At 45.0% G+C, this 12,894-nt stretch overlaps 1 protein-coding gene across 1 annotated transcript in view; it reads right to left on the bottom strand.

The window, feature by feature from the left end:
- The window catches only part of LOC112224894 (protein FAM124A), a 76,479-nt gene extending 65,353 nt beyond the window's left edge, over positions 1-11,126 (bottom strand). Inside the window, exons 1-2 of the mRNA XM_042306818.1 lie at positions 10,898-11,126; positions 5,684-5,715 (exon numbers count right to left, since the gene is read on the bottom strand). Coding sequence (XP_042162752.1) covers positions 5,684-5,715; positions 10,898-10,971 — 106 coding nt within the window. The 5' untranslated portion in view covers positions 10,972-11,126. The remainder of the gene's footprint in view (positions 1-5,683; positions 5,716-10,897) is intronic.
- Positions 11,127-12,894: the final 1,768 nt, after the last annotated feature.

The raw sequence follows: 12,894 nt of genomic DNA, 5'->3' as shown, positions 1-12,894 counted from the left end.
GTAGAACATGTTGCAGTGTGTTCAGTGTGTTGAGAGGTAGAACATGTTGCAGTGTGTTGAGAGGTAGAACATGTTGCAGTGTGTTGAGAGGTAGAACATGTTGCAGTGTGTTCAGTGTGATGAGAGGTAGAACATGTTGCAGTGTGATGAGAGGTAGAACATGTTGCAGTGTGTTCAGTGTGTTGAGAGGTAGAACATGTTGTAGTGTGATGAGAGGTAGAACATGTTGCAGTGTGTTCAGTGTGATGAGAGGTAGAACATGTTGTAGTGTGTTCAGTGTGTTGAGAGGTAGAACATGTTGCAGTGTGATGAGAGGTAGAACATGTTGCAGTGTGATGAGAGGTAGAACATGTTGCAGTGTGTTCAGTGTGATGAGAGGTAGAACATGTTGTAGTGTGTTGAGAGGTAGAACATGTTGCAGTGTGATGAGAGGTAGAACATGTTGTAGTGTGTTGAGAGGTAGAACATGTTGCAGTGTGTTGAGAGGTAGAACATGTTGCAGTGTGATGAGAGGTAGAACATGTTGCAGTGTGTTCAGTGTGATGAGAGGTAGAACATGTTGTAGTGTGTTCAGTGTGATGAGAGGTAGAACATGTTGTAGTGTGTTGAGAGGTAGAACATGTTGCAGTGTGTTCAGTGTGATGAGAGGTAGAACATGTTGTAGTGTGATGAGAGGTAGAACATGTTGCAGTGTGTTCAGTGTGATGAGAGGTAGAACATGTTGTAGTGTGATGAGAGGTAGAACATGTTGCAGTGTGATGAGAGGTAGAACATGTTGCAGTGTGTTCAGTGTGATGAGAGGTAGAACATGTTGTAGTGTGATGAGAGATAGAACATGTTGCAGTGTGTTCAGTGTGATGAGAGGTAGAACATGTTGCAGTGTGTTCAGTGTGATGAGAGGTAGAACATGTTGCAGTGTGTTCAGTGTGATGAGAGGTAGAACATGTTGCAGTGTGTTGAGAGGTAGAACATGTTGCAGTGTGTTCAGTGTGATGAGAGGTAGAACATGTTGCAGTGTGTTCAGTGTGATGAGAGGTAGAACATGTTGCAATGTGTTCAGTGTGATGAGAGGTAGAACATGTTGCAATGTGTGTTGAGAGGTAGAACATGTTGCAGTGTGTTCAGTGTGATGAGAGGTAGAACATGTTGCAGTGTGTTGAGAGGTAGAACATGTTGCAGTGTGTTCAGTGTGATGAGAGGTAGAACATGCTGTAGTGTGTTCAGTGTGTTGAGAGGTAGAACATGTTGCAGTGTGATGAGAGGTAGAACATGTTGCAGTGTGTTCAGTGTGATGAGAGGTAGAACATGTTGCAGTGTGTTCAGTGTGATGAGAGGTAGAACATGTTGCAGTGTGATGAGAGGTAGAACATGTTGCAGTGTGTTCAGTGTGATGAGAGGTAGAACATGTTGCAGTGTGTTCAGTGTGATGAGAGGTAGAACATGTTGCAGTGTGATGAGAGGTAGAACATGTTGCAGTGTGATGAAAGGTAGAACATGTTGTAGTGTGTTCAGTGTGATGAGAGGTAGAACATGTTGTAGTGTGTTCAGTGTGTTGAGAGGTAGAACATGTTGTAGTGTGTTCAGTGTGTTGAGAGGTAGAACATGTTGTAGTGTGTTCAGTGTGTTGAGAGGTAGAACATGTTGTAGTGTGTTCAGTGTGTTGAGAGGTAGACCATGTTGCAGTGTGTTCAGTGTGATGAGAGGTAGACCATGTTGCAGTGTGTTCAGTGTGTTGAGAGGTAGAACATGTTGCAGTGTGTTCAGTGTGATGAGAGGTAGACCATGTTGCAGTGTGATGAGAGGTAGAACATGTTGCAGTGTGTTCAGTGTGTTGAGAGGTAGACCATGTTGCAGTGTGTTCAGTGTGATGAGAGGTAGAACATGTTGTAGTGTGTTCAGTGTGTTGAGAGGTAGAACATGTTGCAATGTGTGTTGAGAGGTAGAACATGTTGCAGTGTGTTCAGTGTGATGAGAGGTAGAACATGTTGCAGTGTGTTGAGAGGTAGAACATGTTGCAGTGTGTTCAGTGTGATGAGAGGTAGAACATGCTGTAGTGTGTTCAGTGTGTTGAGAGGTAGAACATGTTGCAGTGTGATGAGAGGTAGAACATGTTGCAGTGTGTTCAGTGTGATGAGAGGTAGAACATGTTGCAGTGTGTTCAGTGTGATGAGAGGTAGAACATGTTGCAGTGTGATGAGAGGTAGAACATGTTGCAGTGTGTTCAGTGTGATGAGAGGTAGAACATGTTGCAGTGTGTTCAGTGTGATGAGAGGTAGAACATGTTGCAGTGTGATGAGAGGTAGAACATGTTGCAGTGTGATGAAAGGTAGAACATGTTGTAGTGTGTTCAGTGTGATGAGAGGTAGAACATGTTGCAGTGTGTTCAGTGTGATGAGAGGTAGAACATGTTGTAGTGTGTTCAGTGTGTTGAGAGGTAGAACATGTTGTAGTGTGTTCAGTGTGATGAGAGGTAGAACATGTTGCAGTGTGTTCAGTGTGATGAGAGGTAGAACATGTTGCAGTGTGTTCAGTGTGATGAGAGGTAGAACATGTTGCAGTGTGTTCAGTGTGATGAGAGGTAGAACATGTTGCAGTGTGTTCAGTGTGATGAGAGGTAGAACATGTTGCAGTGTGATGAGAGGTAGAACATGTTGTAGTGTGTTCAGTGTGTTGAGAGGTAGAACATGTTGCAGTGTGTTGAGAGGTAGAACATGTTGTAGTGTGATGAGAGGTAGAACATGTTGCAGTGTGATGAGAGGTAGAACATGTTGCAGTGTGTTCAGTGTGATGAGAGGTAGAACATGTTGTAGTGTGATGAGAGATAGAACATGTTGCAGTGTGTTCAGTGTGATGAGAGGTAGAACATGTTGCAGTGTGTTCAGTGTGATGAGAGGTAGAACATGTTGCAGTGTGTTCAGTGTGATGAGAGGTAGAACATGTTGCAGTGTGTTGAGAGGTGTTGCAGTGTGTTCAGTGTGTTGAGAGGTAGAACATGTTGCAGTGTGTTCAGTGTGATGAGAGGTAGAACATGTTGCAATGTGTTCAGTGTGATGAGAGGTAGAACATGTTGCAATGTGTGTTGAGAGGTAGAACATGTTGCAGTGTGTTCAGTGTGATGAGAGGTAGAACATGTTGCAGTGTGTTGAGAGGTAGAACATGTTGCAGTGTGTTCAGTGTGATGAGAGGTAGAACATGCTGTAGTGTGTTCAGTGTGTTGAGAGGTAGAACATGTTGCAGTGTGATGAGAGGTAGAACATGTTGCAGTGTGTTCAGTGTGATGAGAGGTAGAACATGTTGCAGTGTGTTCAGTGTGATGAGGGTAGAACATGTTGCAGTGTGATGAGAGGTAGAACATGTTGCAGTGGGTTCAGTGTGATGAGAGGTAGAACATGTTGCAGTGTGTTCAGTGTGATGAGAGGTAGAACATGTTGCAGTGTGATGAGAGGTAGAACATGTTGCAGTGTGATGAAAGGTAGAACATGTTGTAGTGTGTTCAGTGTGATGAGAGGTAGAACATGTTGCAGTGTGTTCAGTGTGATGAGGTAGAACATGTTGTAGTGTGTTCAGTGTGTTGAGAGGTAGAACATGTTGCAGTGTGTTCAGTGTGATGAGAGGTAGAACATGTTGCAGTGTGTTCAGTGTGATGAGAGGTAGAACATGTTGCAGTGTGTTCAGTGTGATGAGAGGTAGAACATGTTGCAGTGTGTTCAGTGTGATGAGAGGTAGAACATGTTGCAGTGTGTTCAGTGTGATGAGAGGTAGAACATGTTGCAGTGTGAGAGGTAGAACATGTTGTAGTGTGTTCAGTGTGTTGAGAGGTAGAACATGTTGCAGTGTGTTCAGTGTGATGAGAGGTAGAACATGTTGCAATGTGTTCAGTGTGATGAGAGGTAGAACATGTTGCAATGTGTGTTGAGAGGTAGAACATGTTGCAGTGTGTTCAGTGTGATGAGAGGTAGAACATGTTGCAGTGTGTTGAGAGGTAGAACATGTTGCAGTGTGTTCAGTGTGATGAGAGGTAGAACATGCTGTAGTGTGTTCAGTGTGTTGAGAGGTAGAACATGTTGCAGTGTGATGAGAGGTAGAACATGTTGCAGTGTGTTCAGTGTGATGAGAGGTAGAACATGTTGCAGTGTGTTCAGTGTGATGAGAGGTAGAACATGTTGCAGTGTGATGAGAGGTAGAACATGTTGCAGTGTGTTCAGTGTGATGAGAGGTAGAACATGTTGCAGTGTGTTCAGTGTGATGAGAGGTAGAACATGTTGCAGTGTGATGAGAGGTAGAACATGTTTCAGTGTGATGAAAGGTAGAACATGTTGTAGTGTGTTCAGTGTGATGAGAGGTAGAACATGTTGCAGTGTGTTCAGTGTGATGAGAGGTAGAACATGTTGTAGTGTGTTCAGTGTGTTGAGAGGTAGAACATGTTGTAGTGTGTTCAGTGTGATGAGAGGTAGAACATGTTGCAGTGTGTTCAGTGTGATGAGAGGTAGAACATGTTGCAGTGTGTTCAGTGTGATGAGAGGTAGAACATGTTGCAGTGTGTTCAGTGTGATGAGAGGTAGAACATGTTGCAGTGTGTTCAGTGTGATGAGAGGTAGAACATGTTGCAGTGTGATGAGAGGTAGAACATGTTGTAGTGTGTTCAGTGTGTTGAGAGGTAGAACATGTTGCAGTGTGTTGAGAGGTAGAACATGTTGCAGTGTGTTGAGAGGTAGAACATGTTGCAGTGTGTTCAGTGTGTTGAGAGGTAGAACATGTTGCAGTGTGATGAGAGGTAGAACATGTTGTAGTGTGATGAGAGGTAGAACATGTTGTAGTGTGATGAGAGGTAGAACATGTTGTAGTGTGTTCAGTGTGATGAGAGGTAGAACATGTAGTGTGATGAGAGGTAGAACATGTTGTAGTGTGTTCAGTGTGATGAGAGGTAGAACATGTTGCAGTGTGTTCAGTGTGATGAGAGGTAGACCATGTTGCAGTGTGTTCAGTGTGTTGAGAGGTAGAACATGTTGTAGTGTGTTCAGTGTGTTGAGAGGTAGACCATGTTGCAGTGTGTTCAGTGTGTTGAGAGGTAGAACATGTTGTAGTGTGATGAGAGGTAGAACATGTTGCAGTGTGTTGAGAGGTAGAACATGTTGTAGTGTGATGAGAGGTAGAACATGTTGCAGTGTGTTCAGTGTGATGAGAGGTAGAACATGTTGCAGTGTGTTCAGTGTGATGAGAGGTAGAACATGTTGCAGTGTGTTCAGTGTGATGAGAGGTAGAACATGTTGCAGTGTGTTCAGTGTGATGAGAGGTAGAACATGTTGCAGTGTGATCAGTGTGTTGAGAGGTAGAACATGTTGTAGTGTGATGAGAGGTAGAACATGTTGTAGTGTGTTCAGTGTGTTGAGAGGTAGAACATGTTGCAGTGTGTTCAGTGTGTTGAGAGGTAGAACATGTTGCAGTGTGTTCAGTGTGATGAGAGGTAGAACATGTTGCAGTGTGTTCAGTGTGATGAGAGGTAGAACATGTTGTAGTGTGATGAGAGGTAGAACATGTTGCAGTGTGTTCAGTGTGTTGAGAGGTAGAACATGTTGCAGTGTGTTCAGTGTGATGAGAGGTAGAACATGTTGCAGTGTGTTCAGTGTGTTGGATAGCTGCTGGTGCAAGGTGAGATGTTTTAAGTCGACGTTAGTTTACTTACTGCTCGCTGAAGACATGGGACTGTAATCAGACCTGCAGTAAAACAGAGAGAGACATTAGGTCCAGTTCTACAGCACTGTTAGTCATTTAAAGGTTGTTACTCAAAGTTGGGGAGTACATCTGGTCAAATACTTCTGTTGGGGAGGTTAGTGTGTAGTCAACTAACTGTGTCCTATAACATAGATATAAAAACTATATTTTTATTGAACCTTTATTTAACTAGGCAAGTCAGTTAAGAACAAATTATTATGTGCAATGACGGCCTACGCCGGCCAAACCGCTGGGCCAACTGTGCACAGCCCTATGAGACTCCCAATCACAGCCGGTTGTGATACAGCCTGGATTTGAACCAGGGTACTGCAGTGCCTTAGACCGCTGCGCCACTCGGGAGCCCTAAATTAACTTCAGATGTTCTTATAAAATGTTGACTTTGTGATTACGTAAAACGTAATTGACAAAAGTGAATCATTTCTACATCTTTAAGAGAGGGCGAAGCTAAAAGCTGCTCCAGATTCAGAAGAAACGATAACAAAGTGTCTGTAAATGTAACCACTCTCGAATTCAGACGGAGCTACGCAAGGACGAGATAGTTTTAACCACAATGCACTGTGCTATTCTGTATGGTCTACTGTAGTCTCCTCTCATAGTGGCTGAGCGTGCGGAGCACCCTGAGTCTGATGAAAGAGACTAGAACATTATCCCAAATAGCACCTTGTTCCTTATATAGTCCCTGGTCTAAAGTAGTGCACTACATAGGGAATAGGGTGCCATTTGGGACTCCAACAATGTCTACTGTAAGGCTAATGTACCAGACTAACACTAACACATCTCAAGAGCAACATGCTGTTTATCATACTTCTACTCTTTAAGTATGACCTCACTGGGTCTTCTGAGTCAACGGACGACACTCGTATATATTAGAGCAGGGCAGTCCAACCCTCTTCCTGGAGGTCTACTGTCCTGTAGGTTATCAGTTCCAACCCTCTTCCTGGAGGTCTACCGTCCTGTAGGATATCAGTTCCAATCCTCTTCCTGGAGATCTACCGTCCTGTAGGTTATCAGTTTCAACCCTCTTCCTGGAGATCTATTGTCCTGTAGGTTATCAGTTTCAACCCTCTTCCTGGAGATCTATTGTCCTGTAGGTTATCAGTCCAACCCTCTTCCTGGAGATCTATTGTCCTGTAGGTTATCAGTCCAACCCTAACTTAGCGTATCTGATTCAGCTAGCTAAGGTCTTGTTGAGCAGCTAATAAGTAGAATCAGGTGTGGACTGAAACCTTACAGGACTTTAGTTTCCAGGAAGAGGGTTGAAACTGATAACCTACTGGACAATAGACCTCAGGAAGAGGGTTGGAACTGATAACCTACTGGACAATAGACCTCAGGAAGAGGGTTGGAACTGATAACCTACTGGACAATAGACCTCAGGAAGAGGGTTGGAACTGATAACCTACTGGACAATAGACCTCAGGAAGAGGGTTGGAACTGATAACCTACTGGACAATAGACCTCAGGAAGAGGGTTGGAACTGATAACCTACTGGACAATAGACCTCAGGAAGAGGGTTGAAACTGATAACCTACTGGACAATAGACCTCAGGAAGACCGCTACTGGACAATAGACCTCAAGGAAGGGTTGAAACTGATAACCTACAGGACAATAGGGTGGAAACTGATAACCTACTGGACAATAGACCTCAGGAAGAGGGTTGAAACTGAAACCTGATAACCTTGACTGGACAATAGACCTCAGGAAGAGGGTTGGAACTGATAACCTACTGGACAATAGACCTCAGGAAGAGGGTTGAAACTGATAACCTACTGGACAATAGACCTCAGGAAGAGGGTTGAAACTGATAACCTACTGGACAATAGACCTCAGGAAGAGGGTTGGAACTGATAACCTACTGGACAATAGACCTCAGGAAGAGGGTTGGACTGATAACCTACTGGACAATAGACCTCAGGAAGAGGGTTGAAACTGATAACCTACTGGACAATAGACCTCAGGAAGAGGGTTGGGCAGCCCTGTATTAGAGAGTAAAGAACATCTGAAAGACCTTCCCTGTCGCTCTCTAACTTAATCGGAACTGAAGTCAACAGAAGAGTTGTTTACTGACGGTTCTGTTTCCTAAAGTAGATCAAACCGGTAATCACACTAATAAACACGGGTAATGTACAGAGACAGAGACAGAGAGAGAGAGAGAGAGAGAGAGAGAGACAGAGAGAGAGAGGCAGAGAGAGAGAGAGAGAGAGAGATACACAGAGAGAGAGAGAGAGAGAGAGAGAGAGAGAGACAGAGACAGAGACAGAGAGAGAGAAACAGACAGACAGAGCGGCGACAACGGGCTCCCAGTGCAAGAGGCGTCACTACAGTCCCCGTTTCGAATCGAGTCCCATAGGGCGGTGTCCAATAGGCCCAGCATCGTCCTGCATCGTAACCAGCATCGTCCTGGTTTGGTCAGGGGCAGGCCATCATTGTAAATAAGACTTTGTTCTTAACTGACTTGGCTAGTTAAATAAAGGTTCAATTTATATTATTATATATTTATATATATATAACATGTACAACAATAAAAAACTAAAGAAGACAGAGGGACTCAGGTTGGAAAACAGGAAGTGGAACAATAGAGGGGGGGGGGCAGAGTGGTAATGCTGAAGCTTTATAGGCCTACAGTATAGAATAATAGGGTTTGTACTGAGTGCTCTCTGGGGGTTTTGGCAGGGCAGCCTCAGACCCAGTTAGCGGGCCTCTCTCTTCCCCAGTCTGGCTAGAGAGCTAAAGAGCATGACAGCCACACCATTTCACTTCATCTACCGCCAAACTAAATAAACACAACTCTGCCTTACATAAGCAAAGGTCAGTCATGCACATTAAGGCTACGTCCCCAAATTGAACACTATTACCTATTTAGTGCACTACTATATAGGGAATAGGGTGCATTTTGTATGCAACTAAGTTTCCCCTGAGAATGACCACTTAGTTTATAGCCTATCTATAATGGTATTATGTGCAGGACATAGCTCTGTGGTTATATTAATAAGTGTACAGGGTTCCAAGAGAGACTGAGAGACAGAGCGAGACAGAAACAGAGAGACACAGAGACAGAGAGAGAGAGAGAGAGAGAGAGAGAGAGACAGAGACAGAGACAGAGAGGGAGAGGTGAGGGGGAAGATAAGTTAAGAGGAGAAATATGGACCGGAGTAAACATTCCTGAGAGGATATGACCCAGTCAGACCCCAGCGAGTGTCAGGTTATCATAAGAGAACTGGTGCTTTTCCGTTCCCTTCAGCGTTTTCCAGTCCTTTGTCCGTTTCCGAACCCTGTCTGGCTATCACACGCAAACAAGATGGTTTATAGAGATGGAATGATGACAGATAGATGTTCTCATAGCGTAAAATCTGAGAAGTTAGCTGTCAAAGGCCTCAGGTGAATCCCAGGCTGAACAATGATTTAACATCAACTTCCCCGGTCCTGTGTCTAACCTTTAACCACCGGGAGAAGCCAAACTGACCTTAGATCAGGTGTCAAGAGATTTCATTTAATATCAATACATTTTTTTTCCTGACACCGTCTTCAATTGTGAGGTTAAAATGAGAGAGAGAACAGCTCTTTCTGGGATGAAATGTAGCCAAAGGACATCCAGTAACTTCATAGCAGTTTTGACTGTAGCTTTTGCAGACTAGATTAGGGGGTATTCTGAGGTTGGAGAGAAGGGTTGATGAGGTGGGATTTGGGTTTGGAGGGGGGGGGGGACCAGATCACATCAAACTAACCTACAGAGGATGGTTTTATTCAACTGCTAAGGTGGAATCAGCTGAATTGCCACAATGTTGTTGATAATTTAGCATTTCCCCTTTCACATTGATGGAAGTGAAAGTCAACCCCTACCCCTTGGAGCTGGCTTGAATCCTCCCCCCACACACACACACACACACACACACACACACACACACACACACACACACACACACACACACACACACACACACACACACACACACACACAAACACACACACACACACACTAATACACACTAACCTAAACACACACACTAATACACACTAACCTAAACACACACACACACACTAATACACACTAACCTAAACACACACACACTAATACACACTAACCTAAACACACACACACTTCACTAATACACACAACCTAACCACACACACACACACACACACACACACACACACACACTTCACTAATACACACTAACCTAAACACACACACACACACGTCACTAATATACACTAACCTAAACACACACACACTTCACTAATACACACTAACCTAACCACACACACACACACACACACCTACATCGGTAACCGTGGTGAAATGGTTAGCTAATTGGCGGTGCGCGATTGCAGCGTTTTAAAAAGAACTCAGCGACGTCACTCGCTCTGAGACGCTCGTTCCCCTTCCTCTGCAAGAGCCGTGGCTTTTGTGGAGCGACAGGTAACGATCCTTCGAGGGTGACTGTTTCTATCGTTGTGGTTCAAGCCCAGGTTTGGGGCAAGAAGAAAGGCACTAGGCTACACACACACACACTAGCCTACACACCAAAGTTATCAGCAACATACCAAACCAGGGAGCATCTTTGCTTAATAGCTGAAAACAAAACAATGAACAACACATGTATATTTTGACGTTTGGATTAATATAGCATTGGCAGCATCATTAGGCTACAATTCATCAACATTAGATTTGTGTCAAAGGAACACGTTACAATCTGTTCTTAATTAAAGATAGTCATTAGTTCCACATTGCCAGCTACTTTCCACAAAAGCATTAGGGTTTTAAATCTCCCGTGGCAGATGTCCTAGTGCTTAGTGCCAAGCAGCATATGGATGGGTGAACAACGAGCTGAGGAACTTTTCCAAACTCAATTAAGTTTTCCCGGCCCCCATACAACCAAAACATTCTACAGCCTTCACCCTCCTCCTCCTCCTCCTCCTCCTCCTCCTCCTCCTGATTACTCCTGCTGTAATCTGTCAAACCAAATTAATGAGCTTTGTGAGACTTGACGATTGGATCAAGTGACTTGACTCTCGTCTACAGGTCTGTGGCGTAATTAAAGTCTCACCAAACATTGGAATAACATGTCGATACAGTAGGCTAAACCGTAAGAGAAAGATGTAAGTGCTTTTCAAGACGTGGAGAAGTAAGTTCCTCAACCAACTAAACCCCCAAAAACTCACCCTCCAGTCTCTGCTCCTGAATCCACGCAGTCATCTTCTGTTGAATTCTTCTCCATCTCAAAGGATAACAACATATTTAGTTTGCATTATTTCTCAATTGTTCAGAAACCTTTGTTGGAGTGCGGCTCTAAACAACCTTCTTCTACGTTAAAAGAAGAGAGGGAACAGAAGAGGCAAGAAGAGACGCGAACCTCTACCTCTCTCTCGCAGCCCTGCAGAACATTCTCCTGATCGCTCCAGCAGAAACAGGCTGGCTCCCCACTGCGTCATCATCCGAGTTCATTTAGCAAAATGGTTGTCTTTTGTCGCCAGCATGTGGTACTACGAGGTACTATCGTACCTAATGATACAAAGTACAGCATTATGAAGTTGTCGTGAAATGAGAATGACACCATTACACATTTAAAAGCAATTGGACAGTTTGATGAAAAAGCATTAAATAAAGGTTCAAATGTAATGTCACGGGATTGCGCTAAACACAGAGTCCCAATGATGTACACTAGTACAGTGATATTGGAGAATGTGTGGGGTTCTTTGGCTGTCCCCAATGGAGAATCCTTTGAAGAACCCCTTTGGCTTCCATGTAGAACCCTTTCCACAAAGAGTTCTAAATGGAGCTCAAAAGGGTTCTACCTGGAACCAAAAAGGGTTCTACCTGGAACCAAAAAGGGTTCTACCTGGAACCAAAAAGGGTTCTCCTATGGGGACAGATGAAGAACCCTTTTGGAACCCTTTTGTCTAAGAGTGACTTTAGCTTTGGAGTCTGTAGGCTCTGTGATGGTCCTGCCTCATCTTGCCTCTTCCTGCCTCATCCTGCCTCTTCCTGCCTCATCCTGCCTCATCCTGCCTCATCCTGCCTCATCCTGCCTCTTCCTGCCTCTTCCTGCCTCTTCCTGCCTCATTGTGCCTCTTCCTGCCTCATCTTGCCTCTTCCTGTCTCCTGCCTCATCCTGCCTCTCATCGCCTCATCCTCATCCTGCCTCATCCTGCCTCTTCCTGCCTCATCCTGCCTCTTCCTGCCTCATCCTGCCTCATCCTGCCTCATCCTGCCTCTTCCTGCCTCTTCCTGCCTCATCCTGTGCCTCTTCCTGCCTCATCTTGCCTCTTCCTGTCTCATCCTGCCTCATCCTGCCTCTTCCTGCCTCATCCTGCCTCTTCCTGCCTCATCCTGCCTCTTCCTGCCTCTTCCTGCCTCATCCTGCCTCTTCCTGTCTCATCCTGCCTCATCCTGTCTCATCCTGCCTCTTCCTGCCTCATCCTGCCTCTTCCTGCCTCATCCTGCCTCATCCTGCCTCATCCTGCCTCTTCCTGCCTCATCCTGCCTCTTCCTGTCTCATCCTGCCTCATCCTGCCTCTTCCTGCCTCATCCTGCCTCTTCCTGCCTCATCCTGCCTCTTCCTGCCTCATCCTGCCTCATCCTGGCTCTTCCTGTCTCATCCTGTCTCATCCTGTCTCATCCTGCCTCTTCCTGCCTCATCCTGCCTCTTCCTGCCTCATCCTGCCTCATCCTGCCTCATCCTGCCTCTTCCTGTCTCATCCTGCCTCATCCTGCCTCATCCTGCCTCTTCCTGTCTCATCCTGCCTCATCCTGCCTCATCCTGCCTCTTCCTGCCTCCTCCTGCCTCATCCACCCTTTATGTTCCATCTAGATCTGTTTTGGTTCTTCTGTTCTGTAAAGACAGAGCCTGGGTCACCATTGGGATAAATGTTATAAATACGTCCAATAGTTGTCCAATTAATAAAGAAGGAGATTGACTATCAAAACACCCCTTACTCTCACCACTCCTTCTCATTGGTCTGGTAGAGAGGGGGTGTGGTCTGGTAGAGAGAGGGGGCGTGGTCTGGTAGAGAGAGGAGGTGTGGTCTGGTAGAGAGAGGGGGAGTGGTCTGGTAGAGAGAGGGGGTGTGGTCTGGTAGAGAGAGGTTTGAGTACCTATCTAAGATTGAGTATCTAAGATTGAGTACCTAACTAAGATTGAGTACCTATCGCTGTGTCT

This window comes from Oncorhynchus tshawytscha, linkage group LG26, assembly GCF_018296145.1.
Source record: "Oncorhynchus tshawytscha isolate Ot180627B linkage group LG26, Otsh_v2.0, whole genome shotgun sequence".
Taxonomy (NCBI): Eukaryota; Metazoa; Chordata; class Actinopteri; order Salmoniformes; family Salmonidae; genus Oncorhynchus; species Oncorhynchus tshawytscha.
The sequence above is the reverse complement of the archived record's forward strand: the minus strand, read 5'-3'. Positions and strand labels throughout refer to the sequence as shown.